Here is a 15,026-nt window from a genome sequence, read left to right on the forward strand (position 1 = left end):
AATCATATTTGTTGAAGTTTGTAGCACCTTTCCAAAGGGATGGAGTGTGCAAACATCAATTTCAAAGCTCTGCAACCAGTTGGATTTCTGTCTAGACTTTAACTGGGTCATTCTAACCCATTAGTGTTTTTTGTGTTAAACCATTCACTTGCAGCTCTGCATGTTTAGGTTTGTTGTCCTGCTAAAAGTTTAACCTCCAGAGCCAACAACCATTAGCAAATGGCTTGAGTGAACACAATGGAGAAGCACTGTTGTAATGACGTACATTAGAGGGAGTATCGCAATGTGTAGGGTAAAAGAAACAGAGGCCAATTTGAAGGTGTCAGATGCTGTTGTGATGCAACATCAAATTTCTTTTAAGTTGTTTGTGATATATATCTCTACCATAGTAACTTGATTATGGTATAAAGTGTCCCGGAAAATATATAACACTCTTTAAGTCTTTTGAATCTATCTCTTATAAATTCTTCAAAAGAAAATGATCCTATATTCAACTCAGTTCATGTCTTTTCTGAACAGCTTCCATACCCTGGCATCGCTGCACTATGATGTTACCGCTACCATGTTTCGTCAAAGGGATAGTGTATTCAGGGAGATATGCTGTGCTAGACTTGTACCTTAGTACTTGCATGTAGGTACCAAGGTAAACTTTACATTTTAGTCTCACCTTCTCATTCCTTACATGGATTCAAATGAAGACCTTTTTCATGCCACTTCTGCCTGTTGGTTAGTTAGAAGGCCACGTTTTTGAATATTTCCAGAGTAATACTGTTTCTTTCTTCGTATAATGACTTGAACAATGCTGCAGGAGATGTTCAAGGCTTGGGATTTTTTTTTTTATAACCTATCTCCGCTTTACATGCCACAACTTTATCCCTGAATGTTCTCATATGTCCCTACTTTTACACATCTGTGAATTAAAATAGTGATGTGAAGAAAGCAAATGATTTAGTAAGTTTTTATATGTTGCTTTTTTTTGGGGTGGGGGTTTAACTCACACTATGTATAAAATGTGCTGTGCATTTTCAAGTAATTCCATCAGTTGTTGCCATCTAAGTTTTCCCATCTAAACTTTGAATCTATTCCTACTCTGATGGTAAGTTTGCCATCTAGTGTTCGTAAATGCTGAACTGCAGCACTAAGGTCTTTTGTATGAACATAAAAGTATAGCCTATGGGAAGCTGCCAAGCACTGCTTCCATTCTGCTGTAAATTCCTGTTAAGCTTCTGTTTTGCAGAAAAATTTGTAGCAAAAAGATTTTTTAACCAAAAGTCATCCAGCAATTTATATAGACACTTAAGAGAAAAAAGACTATAAAATATTCATCAATATGTGAAATTAAGCCTGGTAAGAACCAACTTCCAAAGACACACTGACGTTACTCTAACTATTTAAGTGTTAAGTAAGAAAATCTTTTAGTCTTCTAAGCAGAAAAGTAATTCCCCCATAAACCTATAATTTACCCAAAACAGAAAAGGCATGACATCAGAAGAACAAAAACCTTTTAGAAAGAAATTTTACATAATTTAACCTCCGATTGGCTAAAGCTTTCACATTTTACAAGTGATGTGAAACCTGCTTCCAATCTGCAGATGACTTCCATGTGTGTATACCCTCTGCATACTTCAGTAGGTCATGCATTCTTTCAGCTCACAAAAAAATGTATCAAGCCAGATTAGGCTTCATCTAATTTCAGTTCATTTCGAATGGCCGATTTTCCTTTTTGCTGCATTTACAGAGTCACACAGTTGTGTCTGCTTCACTCATAAAAGCCTATATATTTATTCTAGTAAAAACATTAAACTCACCTCAGTCATTAAATGGAACGCAGGTTTTTTTCAATAATCATTTTTCAGTCTTTATATCTCCTAAGACAGTTTGATATATATGGATGTTCTGCTAGAAAACTGACAGCAAGACACACATGGAACTTGGAAAAAAAATGTCTTTCATGTGCGCTTTGGCCATCCACACATATGTTCTTTATTATGTGCTCTACGACAGTTGATACATGGAAACTCGTATAGAAAAACAGACTAAAACAATGAATGAAAACTAAAAAAAATAGAGATTTTTATGCTTGATAATGTAATAAGGTGAAAGAGGAGTCGGTTTTACATGAATTTAGTCACAGATATCCTTTAAAAATTGCAACAGAGATTGTGAACACTAGAGGGCGCAAGTGCACTCAGAAAAACATCAGTATGCTAGTCCTCTATTACAATCAATTAATTATTTGCATGATTTAAACATGCAGACATGCATGTCATTGTTTATCTTTCTAGACTGAAACAAGGAAAACAATGAGTCCAGCACACAGGAAAGCTAAGCTGAAGGACATAGCACTTCTTGAATGATGGGAAGTCACAGCAATGGTGATTCCAGGTCTACAGTTGTCACAGTTTTCACCACAGAAAGAGCAGGCATCTGTGGTGTGAAGACCATCTGTGTTGTATGTTCTTGTTGTTTTCCTTGCTAAAAACATACAAAAAAAAAATGACATGACAGATATACTAGATACTGGAATCAACACTAAAATGGGAAACTATATGTGTAACATGACATTTATTTCCAGTTATACTCACTCGGTTCATAGTAGTCGTAAACCTGCAGCACAGCATCCTTGACATGGGCTACTTTAAAAGTTCTTACGAGAGGAAGTGTGACACAAATGTCTGACTTGGTGACCTGAAAATGATAAAAGAAGATCAGTTCTTCAAGTTATTATGCAGATGAGGCATAACAACGTGACCACTTGTAGGTGAAGCACATATGATGATCTCTCCAGGAAAAAAAAGGGCCAGACTAGTGGTCATAATGTTATGCCTCACAGGTGAGTAATAAAGAAACTAACAAGGCATCAGGGCAGACCCGATAATGAAAGTTGCTTTTTTTTTTTTTTTTTTTAATCAGGGATATATATTTTTTTACTCTATAAAAGTTGTAGTTGAGGACATACTGAAATACTCTTCATGATACCTGTCCTGCGACTACAAAAGGGTGCCCTCTGCTGATTTTTATTTTACATAATTCAATTGCATTCTTTTTTCATGAACTATAAATATTATGTAGCCATCCAAGCAGATGAAAAAAAGAACTTAAGAACTTACCGAAGTCAGGTACAAGCTGACTCTTTCAGGCCCTATGTCCACTCTCCTGACAAAATCCGCCTGGACTGCAGCTCCAGAGAAAAGACTGACACCACTGAGCATCCCCACTTCCAGTATAGCCATACCTGTGTGAGCTATTTCATGATTATCCTTTAATCTACAGAAAATAAAATAAAATGTAAAAGTTTTACAAAGAAAAAATATAGAAATTCTAAAAGCATTCAGCATTATAGAGATTACCTTGTACATACAGACAACATTATGTGATTGGAGTCATTGTAAGTAAGATCAGCGTTTAATATGAATGCATCCTTGTCTGTGGTGGGCTCCATGTCCTGTGTGCTCTTTGTGTTGTAAAAGATGTTCACCTGGATGGATTCATAAAATTATTTTAAAATGGAAGCAATGAATTCAGACAAAGAAAAGTACAGATGATAGCTTTAAGTGCTCCCTCTAATTTGGATTTAGCACAAGCTGACAGCTAAAACCTGCAGTCCAGATGTTAACTGATGAGCGACGGTTATCATATCTACATTTACATTTGTTGTTTTTAATCCACTCTTCTAATCTGAGACATGCTGGGGCATTTATCATGCACAGCTGCTGCTATTAATTTATTCTGATCATGTTCCTGTGGTTAACCAATCTGTCAGCAGTTTGTAGAACCAGACATAAAGGAAGAAGAACAACATTACTGCTCTGCAAGGGTTTAAACTAGAAATCAGAAAATGATTACTGCAACAAATGCTTCTTTCAAAATAAACTTTACCTGAAATATGGCAAATCCTATTCCTTCCATGGAAATATTTATAGGTAAATCTTTGTCAGCATTAATCTGATAACACAAAATTGAATCAAGAATAAATACAAGTTCAGTTTTTTAGATGAATACAACAATCAGAGGTATCCATACAATCTTTATCGGCATAGATATTATTTTAATAATTTGATGATGCAATGATTCTTCAATAATTTTTAAACAGAAATGTTATGCACTGGTTTTATTCTAGTTTCTTCTTTTCAAATACACACAAGATTAAAATGTGCGGAGTGTGTAGCTGTACACAAATAGTGTACAGCTACACACTTTTTGTAGCTGTAAGCAAACTTTTTGCATGTGGCTGAATGTTTGACCACTCTTCTTGTCAGAAACAAAGCCCAACACCGTGCGGCTGCCACTACCATGCTTGACAGTACAATATTCTTAAGTTTGAAATTCTTCCCTTTGACTCCTCCAAACATATTGCTTGTCAGAAAGGAATATAAGGTACCAGAATAATCAATATATAGGTAACATCAACATAATCTTGCACACTTTTCTAAGTATTCTACATTTGAAATAATAGTTATGAATATAAACATAAATGATTGATTTCCTGAGATTTGTTATTTGTTACCTCTCTGCTTTGATAAACTCGATAGTTGGTTGAATTGATGTGAAACAGCGATTCAGTTGAAGACAGGCTGGAAGATATATCAACCGTAAGATTGATGGCATTTGCACCACTGAATGCAGCGTAATAAGACAGAATCTGGAGAGCAACTATAGTGTCCTGCAAAAAATAGAAGCGAAACCCCCTATGATTATCTCACTATTTACACTGTAAAACTTTGTACCAGACAAAGAAGGTAATTCATGAACCTTCTCAAGCCTGGTCTCACCTGAGTTGTTCCAAAGCCACCTAGATAGCTTCTCTGGGTACTCAACCACTTCATGAGTGGAATACTTTCAAGGAAGCTGCCACGCAGAAATAGAACCAGCAGCACATAGGAGGCCATTTCAATCTCTGTTGAATGTTGCTGCTGACTGTTAGATCTCAGGCCTCCAGAAATTGTCCACATCATGACATCATCTTGGGAGGAGAGAAAAGACAAACCATGAGAAAGTATGCACAGGCTACTTCAGCTGCTTCGTTAAAGCATGTCCATGTGCCAAAATATGTTTGTTATTTTACGAAATGAAAGTTTATTCTGACACAATTTCTAATGAGTGTGGACTGATTTGATCAAGATTTCATCAGTCACAGTTTTGCAGGTTATTTTGCATTTTTTATGTCGTAAAATGCATTCTGACTCACCTCTGTAATCAGCTCTTGTAGTGAGCTCTGTGATCACTCTCTCCAGTATGCTACTTTTGCCTAGAGCTAGAGCATAAGCCACCAGACACAGGGTGTAGTTGCTAACAATACCACTGGACACTTTGCGTTCCAGGTATCTCAAGCTCAAAGACACACGGTCAGCATACATCTCCTATGCCCAAAGTAAATGCAAGCAAGTTATATTATTGCTGAAAATCAATACATTACAAGAAACATCACAATACATGAAATGGACAGATCTTTTTGACTTACGGAGTAAGTATCGTCCTCCAGAAATGCCAGAAGTACATAAGCAGTAAGAGCAACGGGGCTATCATTTTGACCTCCCCGCATTTCTGTGTGGATAAGCGTGCCGACCTCAGTAAACTCCCCTTTGGAATCTTGGTGTTTCAAGAGCCAGGCTGTGGCTTTTGTTAAGACTGTCTGATCTATCTGCATGTACGGCTGAGCCTGGAGGAAGTATCGCAGCACAAGGGCTGTCAGCCTAGTTCATAAAAATAGAGCAAAGATAAAGAGATAAGAAGAAATGATGAAAAAGAAAAACAATCAATTTCATCAAAATGCAACCAAATTATGACGTACCAAGTGCTACCAGAGGTGTCACTTTGTCCAAAAGCACTAAAGGAACCATCATCTCTTTGGTAAGAAAGTTGTTTCTCATAACCTATAGTAAAAAAAGGGTAAAATACATGTTTGTAATTAAACATTTAAGTGGTAGAACATTTACAAGAAATCCCAAGACATTAAAAAATTTACTTTGACGAAACACTGTTTGATGTCCAAACCTTTTGCTGTCATCCAATGGGAACTCCTTATGAGCCAAATGGAATCTTTTCTTTTTAATAAAGAGGCTAAAATAATTTTGTTATTATTTTTTTCTAAATTAATCAATTATTTAAATAAAATTCATCATTTACGTAAAATAACGGCAATATTTTAACAACATGAACCCACAAGTAACCCACATTTTATCAAACAGATCAGTAAATCATGACAGAAAAAGTTTGTTTGCTGCGCTCAACAACAAGAACAGGATGTGTCACGGAAAGCAGTTATTGTATTATTACAAACATTTATATCATAAAATTTATATAAAATTTTTAAAAAATAAAGAAAGAAAAATAGCTTGTTCTGAACCGTTTACAAAAAGATTTTTAATTGTCAGTTATAATTCTACCATGTAATATTTATACTAATTTTGAATTATTGTATTGCACATAGGCATTCAGAGGGACTTAAGTTGCCCTAGGTCACACTTTGGACACCCCTGTTCTCTCAGAATGACTACACATCACAGGATAACAGAGACACACAGGACACATCTAGTCATTAACAGCAAATAGCTTTGTGAATTTCTCCAACGTTATTTGTAGTTTATGACTGAAATTAGTGTTGCACTCCAACTTACCTTGCATCAAGGAGCGAAGAGCTTTGTTTCTGATCCCTTCATCATCCTGGCCTGATTTTTCCAGGTACTGGAGCACAAAGATACTCGGAGCAAAGTGAACCATGTTCTGCTCTCCACACCCAGTAGGCAGCTGAACCAGTGAATCCAAATTTTCAATTGACAAAGCCAATATGTCACCTGTTAGACAAAGTTAAAGACAGGACAATTTAGCAGTTTTGTATTATGTTCGATATCAGGATACAACAGTAAATGACCCAGTACATATAATTTTTTAATGTATAGGATAATTATATTTGTGAAAAAGCCAGAAAACCCTAGTATACTGTAAGCAAGGAAAAAATAGAACTCCTATCTGTCTTTGTTAAGTGAGCCAAGTTAATATTATTAATTTATTAATTGAAGAATGAAAATATTGGAACATAATAAAATGAGCCAGACAACATTAAGGTATCTCTGATTATAAGTGTAAGAAACATTTCTAATTGCAAACTGACACAAAGCAAATGATGAACATACCAACAAGTGCTACATGGGCCCTCTGGCTTCCTGGTACCAGATTTGGAGGAAAAGAAAAGTTCACAGACTCGGAAGGGTCCTGTTTCTCTGGTGTCATTTCCAAGAACAAGGTGTGAGAGAAGGTCTGTTCAACTCCTTCAGGCTAAATAAATATATAAGTAGTATTTGCATTATCAGATTGATGGAATCCCATATTGAATTTGCTTCAAGTTAAAAAAAAATATATATGTATATATATATATTTTTTGCAAACTTGGTATGTCTACTCCTATCTCCTCATACGTCTTACCTTCACCCAGATTTTTTTAATAAGTCCATCTGAGGCTGCTGCAGACACAGCATCCACAGATATTTCCATCTCACCAAGAGCCAAAGGCCTGATAGGGAATAAGGCTGAAGCAGACTCATGACTCCCTAAGGTTATTTTCTGAGCAGTTATAGTAGATGCACCCCTTCGGTCCATTAAGACAAACTCAAAGCCATCTCCCTGGTTTACCAACACGATCACCTACAAGAGTTAGACCAAAAATAAAACATATAAAACACAAACAAAAGGAGCTATTGGACTGACTCTAAGTTACTTGAATTTCTGTTTAAAAAGAAAAGAAAGTATATGTCCTATCCAAAGATGTATTCAATTAACCTCAGTTTCTTGATCTAAATGGTTGATGACATTGACTTCCAGAATAACTTCCTCCCCTTTGATGAGGTGTGACGGGACAACAAGAGACAAGGAGAAGTCTTTGAATATGGTCAGCTATTAGTGCAAAGAAAGAAGACACAATAATAAGTTGGGCAACAGTTTATAAGTAACAGTTAATAAGTTTATATTGAATCACTAGTAGAGGCAAGCATTATAATTTCATTACCATTTGTGGTAGAGGAGTGAAACCCAAACCCAGGTTCTCAGACACTGACACTGCTACAGCTCCTAAGCAGGTAACACCATTAGGTACTGTTATTTTCCCACTGGTCCAGTTCTTATCACTGAAAGACATAACGAGATAAAAAGACGTTTTGGACCATCGCTTTAGCACCACCCTCTGTTCAGAGGATTAGCTTTAATGTCTTACCTAACGCTTATATCCAACAATAGCAGAGATTCAGCAGTCTCCATCCAGTTGTTCCAGTATCGCTCTAAAATGGACCTATCAAATTTATCTTCCTCTTCACGTAATTGTCACAGAAAGAAGAAATCACATCATGTACCATGTATGAGGAAGAATTCCAAATGTGGAATGAAGTGTATGTTGTAAATGATTTTAAGATGATTTCATCATTATATATCAACTCTTACCATTTCCAGATCCATCTTCTTGGTTTTTCAAATAAAATCTTGCGTTGGTCATCATCTTAAGGTTATATTTCTGCATAAAACAACACATCTTACTACACTTACTTCTTGAATTTATTTACAACTATTTACAAGAAAAATAATAGCCTACTTGTATTGTTTTCATTGTCAACAAGATTCTAAATTAAGTAAACATTGTTCTATTGAAAACTGTATATACAACAGACATACATTTACTCTCACACTTACAGACACTCAACACAGAACACTACAGGGCATTACATTGCCCTGTAGATGCCTGCTGGAAAATTCATTTATGACTTAAGTTCTGTAAAAATCAAAAATTTACTTCCTTTTGTTCCATAAAGTCTACATACAAACAGTTTTATGTATGATGGGGTATAAAAAAGCATTCACTCAACAAGGAAGGTGCATTTTGAGTTTGAATTGTTTTAAATGGCAGGAATGTGTTTTTTAATTGCCTCTGCTCTGAGCAGCTTGACCTAAAAGCAGACATTCCCTTTGAGAGTTTTGGACTAAATACAGACTCACTGAATTGGAGGCATGGATGTTATTTTGACAACAGTCTCGGGAACAAAGTCACCTAAACGATCTCAAATGTTTTAAATAATTGATTCTTCACACAATACAGGCCACCAGATACTTTTGTTTCCTTCATATACTGTCATCAATCACCCTTGGGCTCTGTTCCCAAAATGCTGTACACGGTAGTTCCCCACTGGTAGAACAACAAGTTCTCTCCAAACAAAGCAGACAGGTATGTCACATCATGATCCCCCCACAATGTCCTAGAGAAACAGCAGTGCTTAGATAACTGGAGATATCCCTTTGTAATCAAAACAACAAAGGACGCATGAAGCAAAGACAGCTCTGTCCAAAGAAGCAACTTTCTCAGAAATTTTAAAAGGTCACATTTCAGAATTTTGTTTATTTATTTATTTATTTTATTTTATTTTATTTATTTATTTTTTTTGCATCTTTCAACATGGCCCAAATGTCACTTCTAGGATTAATCCCAGCATGAACGCTTTTAATGTTTTATTGACAAAAGTCGATCTTAGACCTTTATTCCAATCCAAAGTGTTCTACTACCTGTCCAACTCTGTAGTCCAGGTCAGACTGCAGGGCATCATTTTGCATCGGTGTGACTGTGATTCCAACTTGAAACCTGGATTCACTGCCAGCCACAGTGAGCGACACCTCCTCACCGGGCTGGGCCCTCTCACTGCTCCAGTTTAGAGTTACCTGAAAAGAGCAGATAAACATTCATCCAGAAGGATGTGCCAGTAGTACATGTTTCTGTTAGAAAAAACAGTATTTAAGGTGGTTTTGTTGACGAAAAAATGATAAAGCAACATATTTTCACACATGGTTGTACTGGTGGATAGAAATGTAGGCTGTGTCACTGGTAATTTCCCCATCAGAATGGATGTAGTAGACAGTGACGCAGGCCGTAGGGTACCAGGACAGCTCTGGTGTGAGAGTGACTGAAGATGAGAAGTTCTTTGTCCCGGCGGCCACCACCTGACCTTTAGAGCTTATCTATAATTACAGCAACACAAAAGAGGCATCATATTTATAGCATATCTTGTATCCACTCCCAATTAAAGTATTCATACCCTTTGAATATTTTCACATTGTGTCACTTTCCAACCGCAACCTTCAGTGTATTTTATTGGGATAATTGTCCAACACAAAGTATCAGAGAAATAAGATTGAAAAATAAAAAGTAAGTTGTTGTTTTTTTTTATCATTTTTACTAAATAAATAAGTGCAGAGGGCATTTACATCCTGCCCCCTTATTATGATATCCCTAAGCAGGATCCAGTGCAACCAATTATCTTCAGAAATCAGCTCATCAGCAAACAGAGTAAGACATTTGAAAACATGAATGAACAAACAACATCATGAAAACCAAGAAACACAGAAGAAAGATCAGGGATAAAAAAAAAAAAAGTAGTGATGTTTCCGTAGTTATTTTGTAAGATAACAATCCATTGAAAAGAGCATTAATCAGAAGAAAGACTAATTAGGTTCATGTTAACTCAGGAGGAGCTACAGCTCACCTTCATAGGGGGGACACAAAAGTGAAAAAAAGTGGTTTATCTACTAGTCCATGCAATAACTGACACATTTTAACTAGCATACCACAAAGTGAAGCCTCTCTGGTTTGATGGTGCTCTCCACATTAAGTTGAAGTGGAAGTCCAATCTGAGAGTTAATGAGATGAACCACAGAATCTTGTGTTATTTCCACATGCAGTTAAAAGCAAAATAGGTCAGAATGTGTTTAAAATTTACCTCTGCAGGCAATGTGTTGATTGGGCCGATCTGAATATATGAGCCAGTAGGAGAGGAGTAGTTAGTGTACACCTTCAGGGTCTCCTCACTGATCTGGAATCTCGCCTGCAGTTAAAAGTAACATGAAGAGTGTGAAATTGTTTGCTCTGTCAGATACACATCTTTGATTCCAGGAATTGTGTACTGTACTGAAGCCACTTATATCAGATGCACCAAAACTCAGAATGGTACTTTTCCTGCAGATCTACTTCTGTGAGCTATGATTCATAATACTCACCTGTATGAATAGCATCTCTACTTGATCTTGTAATTTAAACTGTATGAGGACATTGCCATTCTCAGGCACGGGGAGAGTAAGACTCATAGATGTTGAGTTTATCAAAGAGGATCTCTGAGTGACTTGGACCACAACAGAGTGCTTCAAATCCAGTGAGCTGAGAGACTTTTTGTCATATCTAACGATCCTGAGCTGTGAAATGCAAGAGCAGAATGATATATATTTTTGTAGGAGTTCAATACATTAATAATCTTGCAATTTTGAAATGACTCAACTTACATTTGTTGAGAAGTTTAAGGATGGCTTCAGAGTCGATGGGAAGTTAAGGAACATGAGCTGGAATTTGTTTCTCAACACATGAACTTCAACAGTTTTATTCACAGTAAACCCTGGAGACACAGCAACAGAAACAAAATGTTGTGGTAAAGTGTTGAGATACTGATGCCGTTGTTTAAATGAAACATACCTGTGGAGTCACTTTTAAACTGGGCAGCAATGTGTAGAACGTGACTGTTGCTAGTTGACAAGGAGTACAGAGCCTGAAGTTGGTCTCTGCTGAATAAAAACTGGGCTGACCCATAGATCTGAAAGAGGTAGGTCTATTCTTGACTATTCTTGCTTTAATTTACTTTTTATTTAAAATAGGTAAGAGTCAGTCATTAAATCTCACCTGTTTGGTTTTGGTTTGCAGAGATGAAGAGTTTCTGTTGTTTATCAAAGGCTTTAAGGTGACATCTAAAGTCCCATGTGCAGGTTGTCCATGGGAATAACTGGAAGTAAAATTATTTGTAGAGAAAATAGCATTTCAAAGCACTTTACATCATAAAAACATAAAAATACAAAATCATAGAACACAGTCAACAGTATCTACTTCATTAAAAATGTAGATGAAGATTGCTTATTCAAAAATCCTTGTCGAGTGCAACCACGATATTTCCATTGCGGATGTGAAGCTGACAAATCTGCAAAAACTGCATGATGCTGTGGATCAAAGGCTTTAAGAAATATTTCTGAGACTTTGTTGAATTTATACCTTACAAAATTAAATCAAAAGGGGGAGGATCTAACCCAAAAAAGACAATAGATATATAAGGCTGTGACCACTGACAGAAAGCAGTGCAAGGAACAGCAAAGACACTGCAAACTTTAAGCTTTGTTTCAGGTTACACTGGAAACAAAGCTTAAAGGACAAACACTGACATAACTGTAGCACAGTTAAACTTACAGTACTCTCACTGATCCTGAGATGTCGTCTCCAAAAAGCACTTCAGAAGATGTTTGGACCATCACAACAAAAGGAGAAGCTTCTTCATCTGTCAAACATGAAAATATGAGAAAAATAAATATTCTATTGCGTTTGCTGAGGTTCTGCTCACCTGGATTTGCTGTGAATCAAGTAAAGTTCAGTGACGTCCGGTATACTAAAAATATATTTTGTTACGTTTCCATCTACAACACTGAAAGTTCTGGAAATTGTGACATTGTCATAATCTGTATAATATTTGGGCTACAGTTTCATCTGTGATTCCTGTTTTGACATTTTGTTGTTTATTTATTTTTTTATTAATTATTTCAGTCCTCTGTGTGTGTTGCTGCTTGGTTTACTATAATTTGAGTATCAGGTTACTCTGGGCTAAGTTCATATTCTTTGATGTGACCCAACTACTTTAAAAAAAAAAAAAAAAATGGTAATTATATAATTGCTATCTGTAGAATCATTACCTTGATGTTCCACAATGAAGGATTTTTCTTTAGTTACACCCTGTCAAAATTAAAGAAAAGTATTTTTTTATTATTATTTTTGAGAAAAATTCTTTAACACAACATGATAAAGCACAAAAGGGAGTCTTTCTATCTTACGTTCGCTGTTGCAGTGATCATCCATTGTCCAGGGCGAGACATCAGGGATAAACTGAACTCTTTCAAGGCAATCCCTAGATTTCCTGTGGAGTTCCGGCTTTCAACAGGTTTCCCACTGGGATCCTGTGTGTTAAAGGCACATTAGTCAAGCTTTTCACCTAATTATACCAGGGATTTTCTCTGGTTTAGCTGCCTGCCTGAAAGCCTGCCTTACCAGCAGTGAAATGTCCACCCTGCCTTTGTATGGTTTGTTATCCAGTTGAAAAGTCACAACTCTGACGTTGATGGTGTCACCCGGTTTGTAGGTTGATCTGTCCGTTTGTATGAATAATGAAACCGTCCAGAGGTTGCAGGTGAGGGATGTGGTGTTTGTGAAAAGGAGGCGATTCTCGCTGTAGCCCCTCACAGTTAAGCTTAGTAGTGAGTTTTGTGATAAAGAGCCAGGAAACTGGGAAGATGTTCAGAACATAATATCAAACCTAGATATAAACCTTCAGACAATTTCAGTAAAATTTTACTTGGGATTAAGATAAATCAAAAATAAACCTCACAGGTGGAAGACTGAGGATGGTTGTAACACCTTTAAAAAGAGAGAATTTTAGTATTCACTACCCATTTCAAATGTTAGCAAGGAAATCACACTTGAATTTGTGAAACTGCATCACCTCCTTGAAATTGCTGTTTTTGCATGACTTTAGTGCTGCCTTGTGCCACCTCAGCTGTTAAATTACCATGGAAGTCAGCAAAAACAGTGATCGCGATAGTAGTGGGAGAACCAGCATTGAGCACCTCTGGAGCCGAGATCAGAAACAATGTTGTACTTTAACAAAACAAAGAAAGAGACATTAACCATGCAAACTGGTTAAGTTGGTCTTCGGGAAGAATAAAAACTGTCACTTCATTCAGAATAAACAACACTGCTTACTTGGGTGAATCTTGTGTCAAGCCAGAAGCAGCAAAAGACAGAACGAGGGTCCACATTCTGTTCATGTTGTCCATCTGCGATCTCGCTTAAAAGTGAAACTTTAGTTCCACATCCAAAACTTGACGTGAAAAAATCCGTCTGACCATTTGAGAGAAAACACTCTAACTGCTGTCCCAAAACCAACTACAAGTTTTACCTAAATGTTGTCACACAAATTCTTTGACAAAGATGAAGGGCGGAAGAGGACTTTCTCATATTCTTAGTCCCTTCGGCCAGAGGGACAGGTTTCATGTTTCTTACCATTCACAATGTTGTCTAAGCCTTATTGTATGCATAATCTGTGTCAAACATCTTGAATGTCTGAAAGCATATAAGCTTCTGTGGAATATTTGATGCAAACACTCTGCAGGCTTTAAACATTTTGTCAAATTGCAGCCACAAACTCCCGTGTATTTTAGAGACTTTACATGATGCAAAGAAGCACATAAGTGTAAAGAAAATATTCATGAATTTTCAATATTAAAAAAGTGTGAATTTCTCCCCAGTCTGCTCTATTTTTAGCTGTATTTTAACTCTAATCTGTCTCTGAAGATGAACATCATCTCCACAGCATGAAGCTTTCACCAATATTTTTCCAAAATATATTTTGACCTAATTCATTCCAAGAGGGCTCTGGCAGCATATTTATGGTGTCTGCATCCTCACTGTGTGATACTGCCAGGACCATGTTTCACAGTGAGAACTGTGTGCTCAGTACAATGTGCAGCTTTGCTTTTTGATTTTGCAGATAGGCAAATTGTTTGATTTAGGTCTCCTCTGACAACATCACTTGTAGTCCCCTTCTTAGGAAGCTGCAAACTGGCCTCTGGCTTCAGTCAACAATTGCCGTTCTTCTTTCCTCTCATCCGTAACTGGCAAATTTGTGGAGTGCTCTGCTGTAGACGTTATTTTTCCATCTGAGTGTTACCAAATCTATCCATGGCCTCTTGACTGCTATTGATGGTTGACTAGGTTGACGTCAATGTTTTTTATTACGTTTCTACTTTCCATTTTTAGATGACAAATTGAGCTTTGATATTTGAGGTGTCAAACGCTTGGGATATTGTTTTATAACCCAAACCTGAAGATGACTCTACTTTAAATCGCTTCACAACTGACCTGTCAGCTGTGCCATCATGTTGCCTTTTGTTCACAAATTTTCTCTAACAAATCTCTG

General features: G+C 36.7%; 1 protein-coding gene across 1 annotated transcript; it reads right to left on the reverse strand.

Annotated features, from left to right (window-relative positions):
• Positions 1-1,967: 1,967 nt before the first annotated feature.
• Positions 1,968-13,884, reverse strand: LOC122846628 (CD109 antigen-like). The gene is made up of 32 exons (XM_044143695.1): positions 13,811-13,884; positions 13,551-13,705; positions 13,437-13,465; positions 13,100-13,333; positions 12,886-13,008; positions 12,748-12,787; positions 12,251-12,338; positions 11,696-11,795; positions 11,492-11,609; positions 11,305-11,414; positions 11,026-11,217; positions 10,749-10,853; positions 10,597-10,659; positions 9,817-9,990; positions 9,541-9,693; positions 8,431-8,500; positions 8,207-8,300; positions 8,003-8,120; positions 7,777-7,890; positions 7,423-7,641; positions 7,134-7,275; positions 6,618-6,794; positions 5,792-5,873; positions 5,462-5,693; positions 5,189-5,360; positions 4,773-4,963; positions 4,508-4,663; positions 3,880-3,945; positions 3,351-3,478; positions 3,111-3,267; positions 2,586-2,688; positions 1,968-2,475 (listed from the first exon to the last, which is right to left on the reverse strand). The coding sequence occupies exons 1-32, from the start codon at positions 13,882-13,884 to the stop codon at positions 2,282-2,284; spliced, it is 4,173 nt and encodes a 1,390-aa protein (XP_043999630.1). The 3' UTR covers positions 1,968-2,281.
• Between the last annotated feature and the right edge of the window lie 1,142 nt (positions 13,885-15,026).

This window comes from Gambusia affinis, linkage group LG16 (genome assembly GCF_019740435.1).
Source record: "Gambusia affinis linkage group LG16, SWU_Gaff_1.0, whole genome shotgun sequence".
NCBI classification, from domain to species: Eukaryota; Metazoa; Chordata; class Actinopteri; order Cyprinodontiformes; family Poeciliidae; genus Gambusia; species Gambusia affinis.

Coding starts and splice junctions, on each gene's coding strand:
- LOC122846628 (XM_044143695.1), bottom strand. CDS start 13,884: ATGGACAACATGAACAGAATGTGGACCCTCGTTCTGTCTTTTGCTGCT. Junction 11,218..11,304: donor CCTTAAACTTCTCAACAAAT/GTAAGTTGAGTC, acceptor TGCATTTCACAG/CTCAGGATCGTTAGATATGA. Junction 7,276..7,422: donor TTAAAAAAATCTGGGTGAAG/GTAAGACGTATG, acceptor ATATTTATTTAG/CCTGAAGGAGTTGAACAGAC.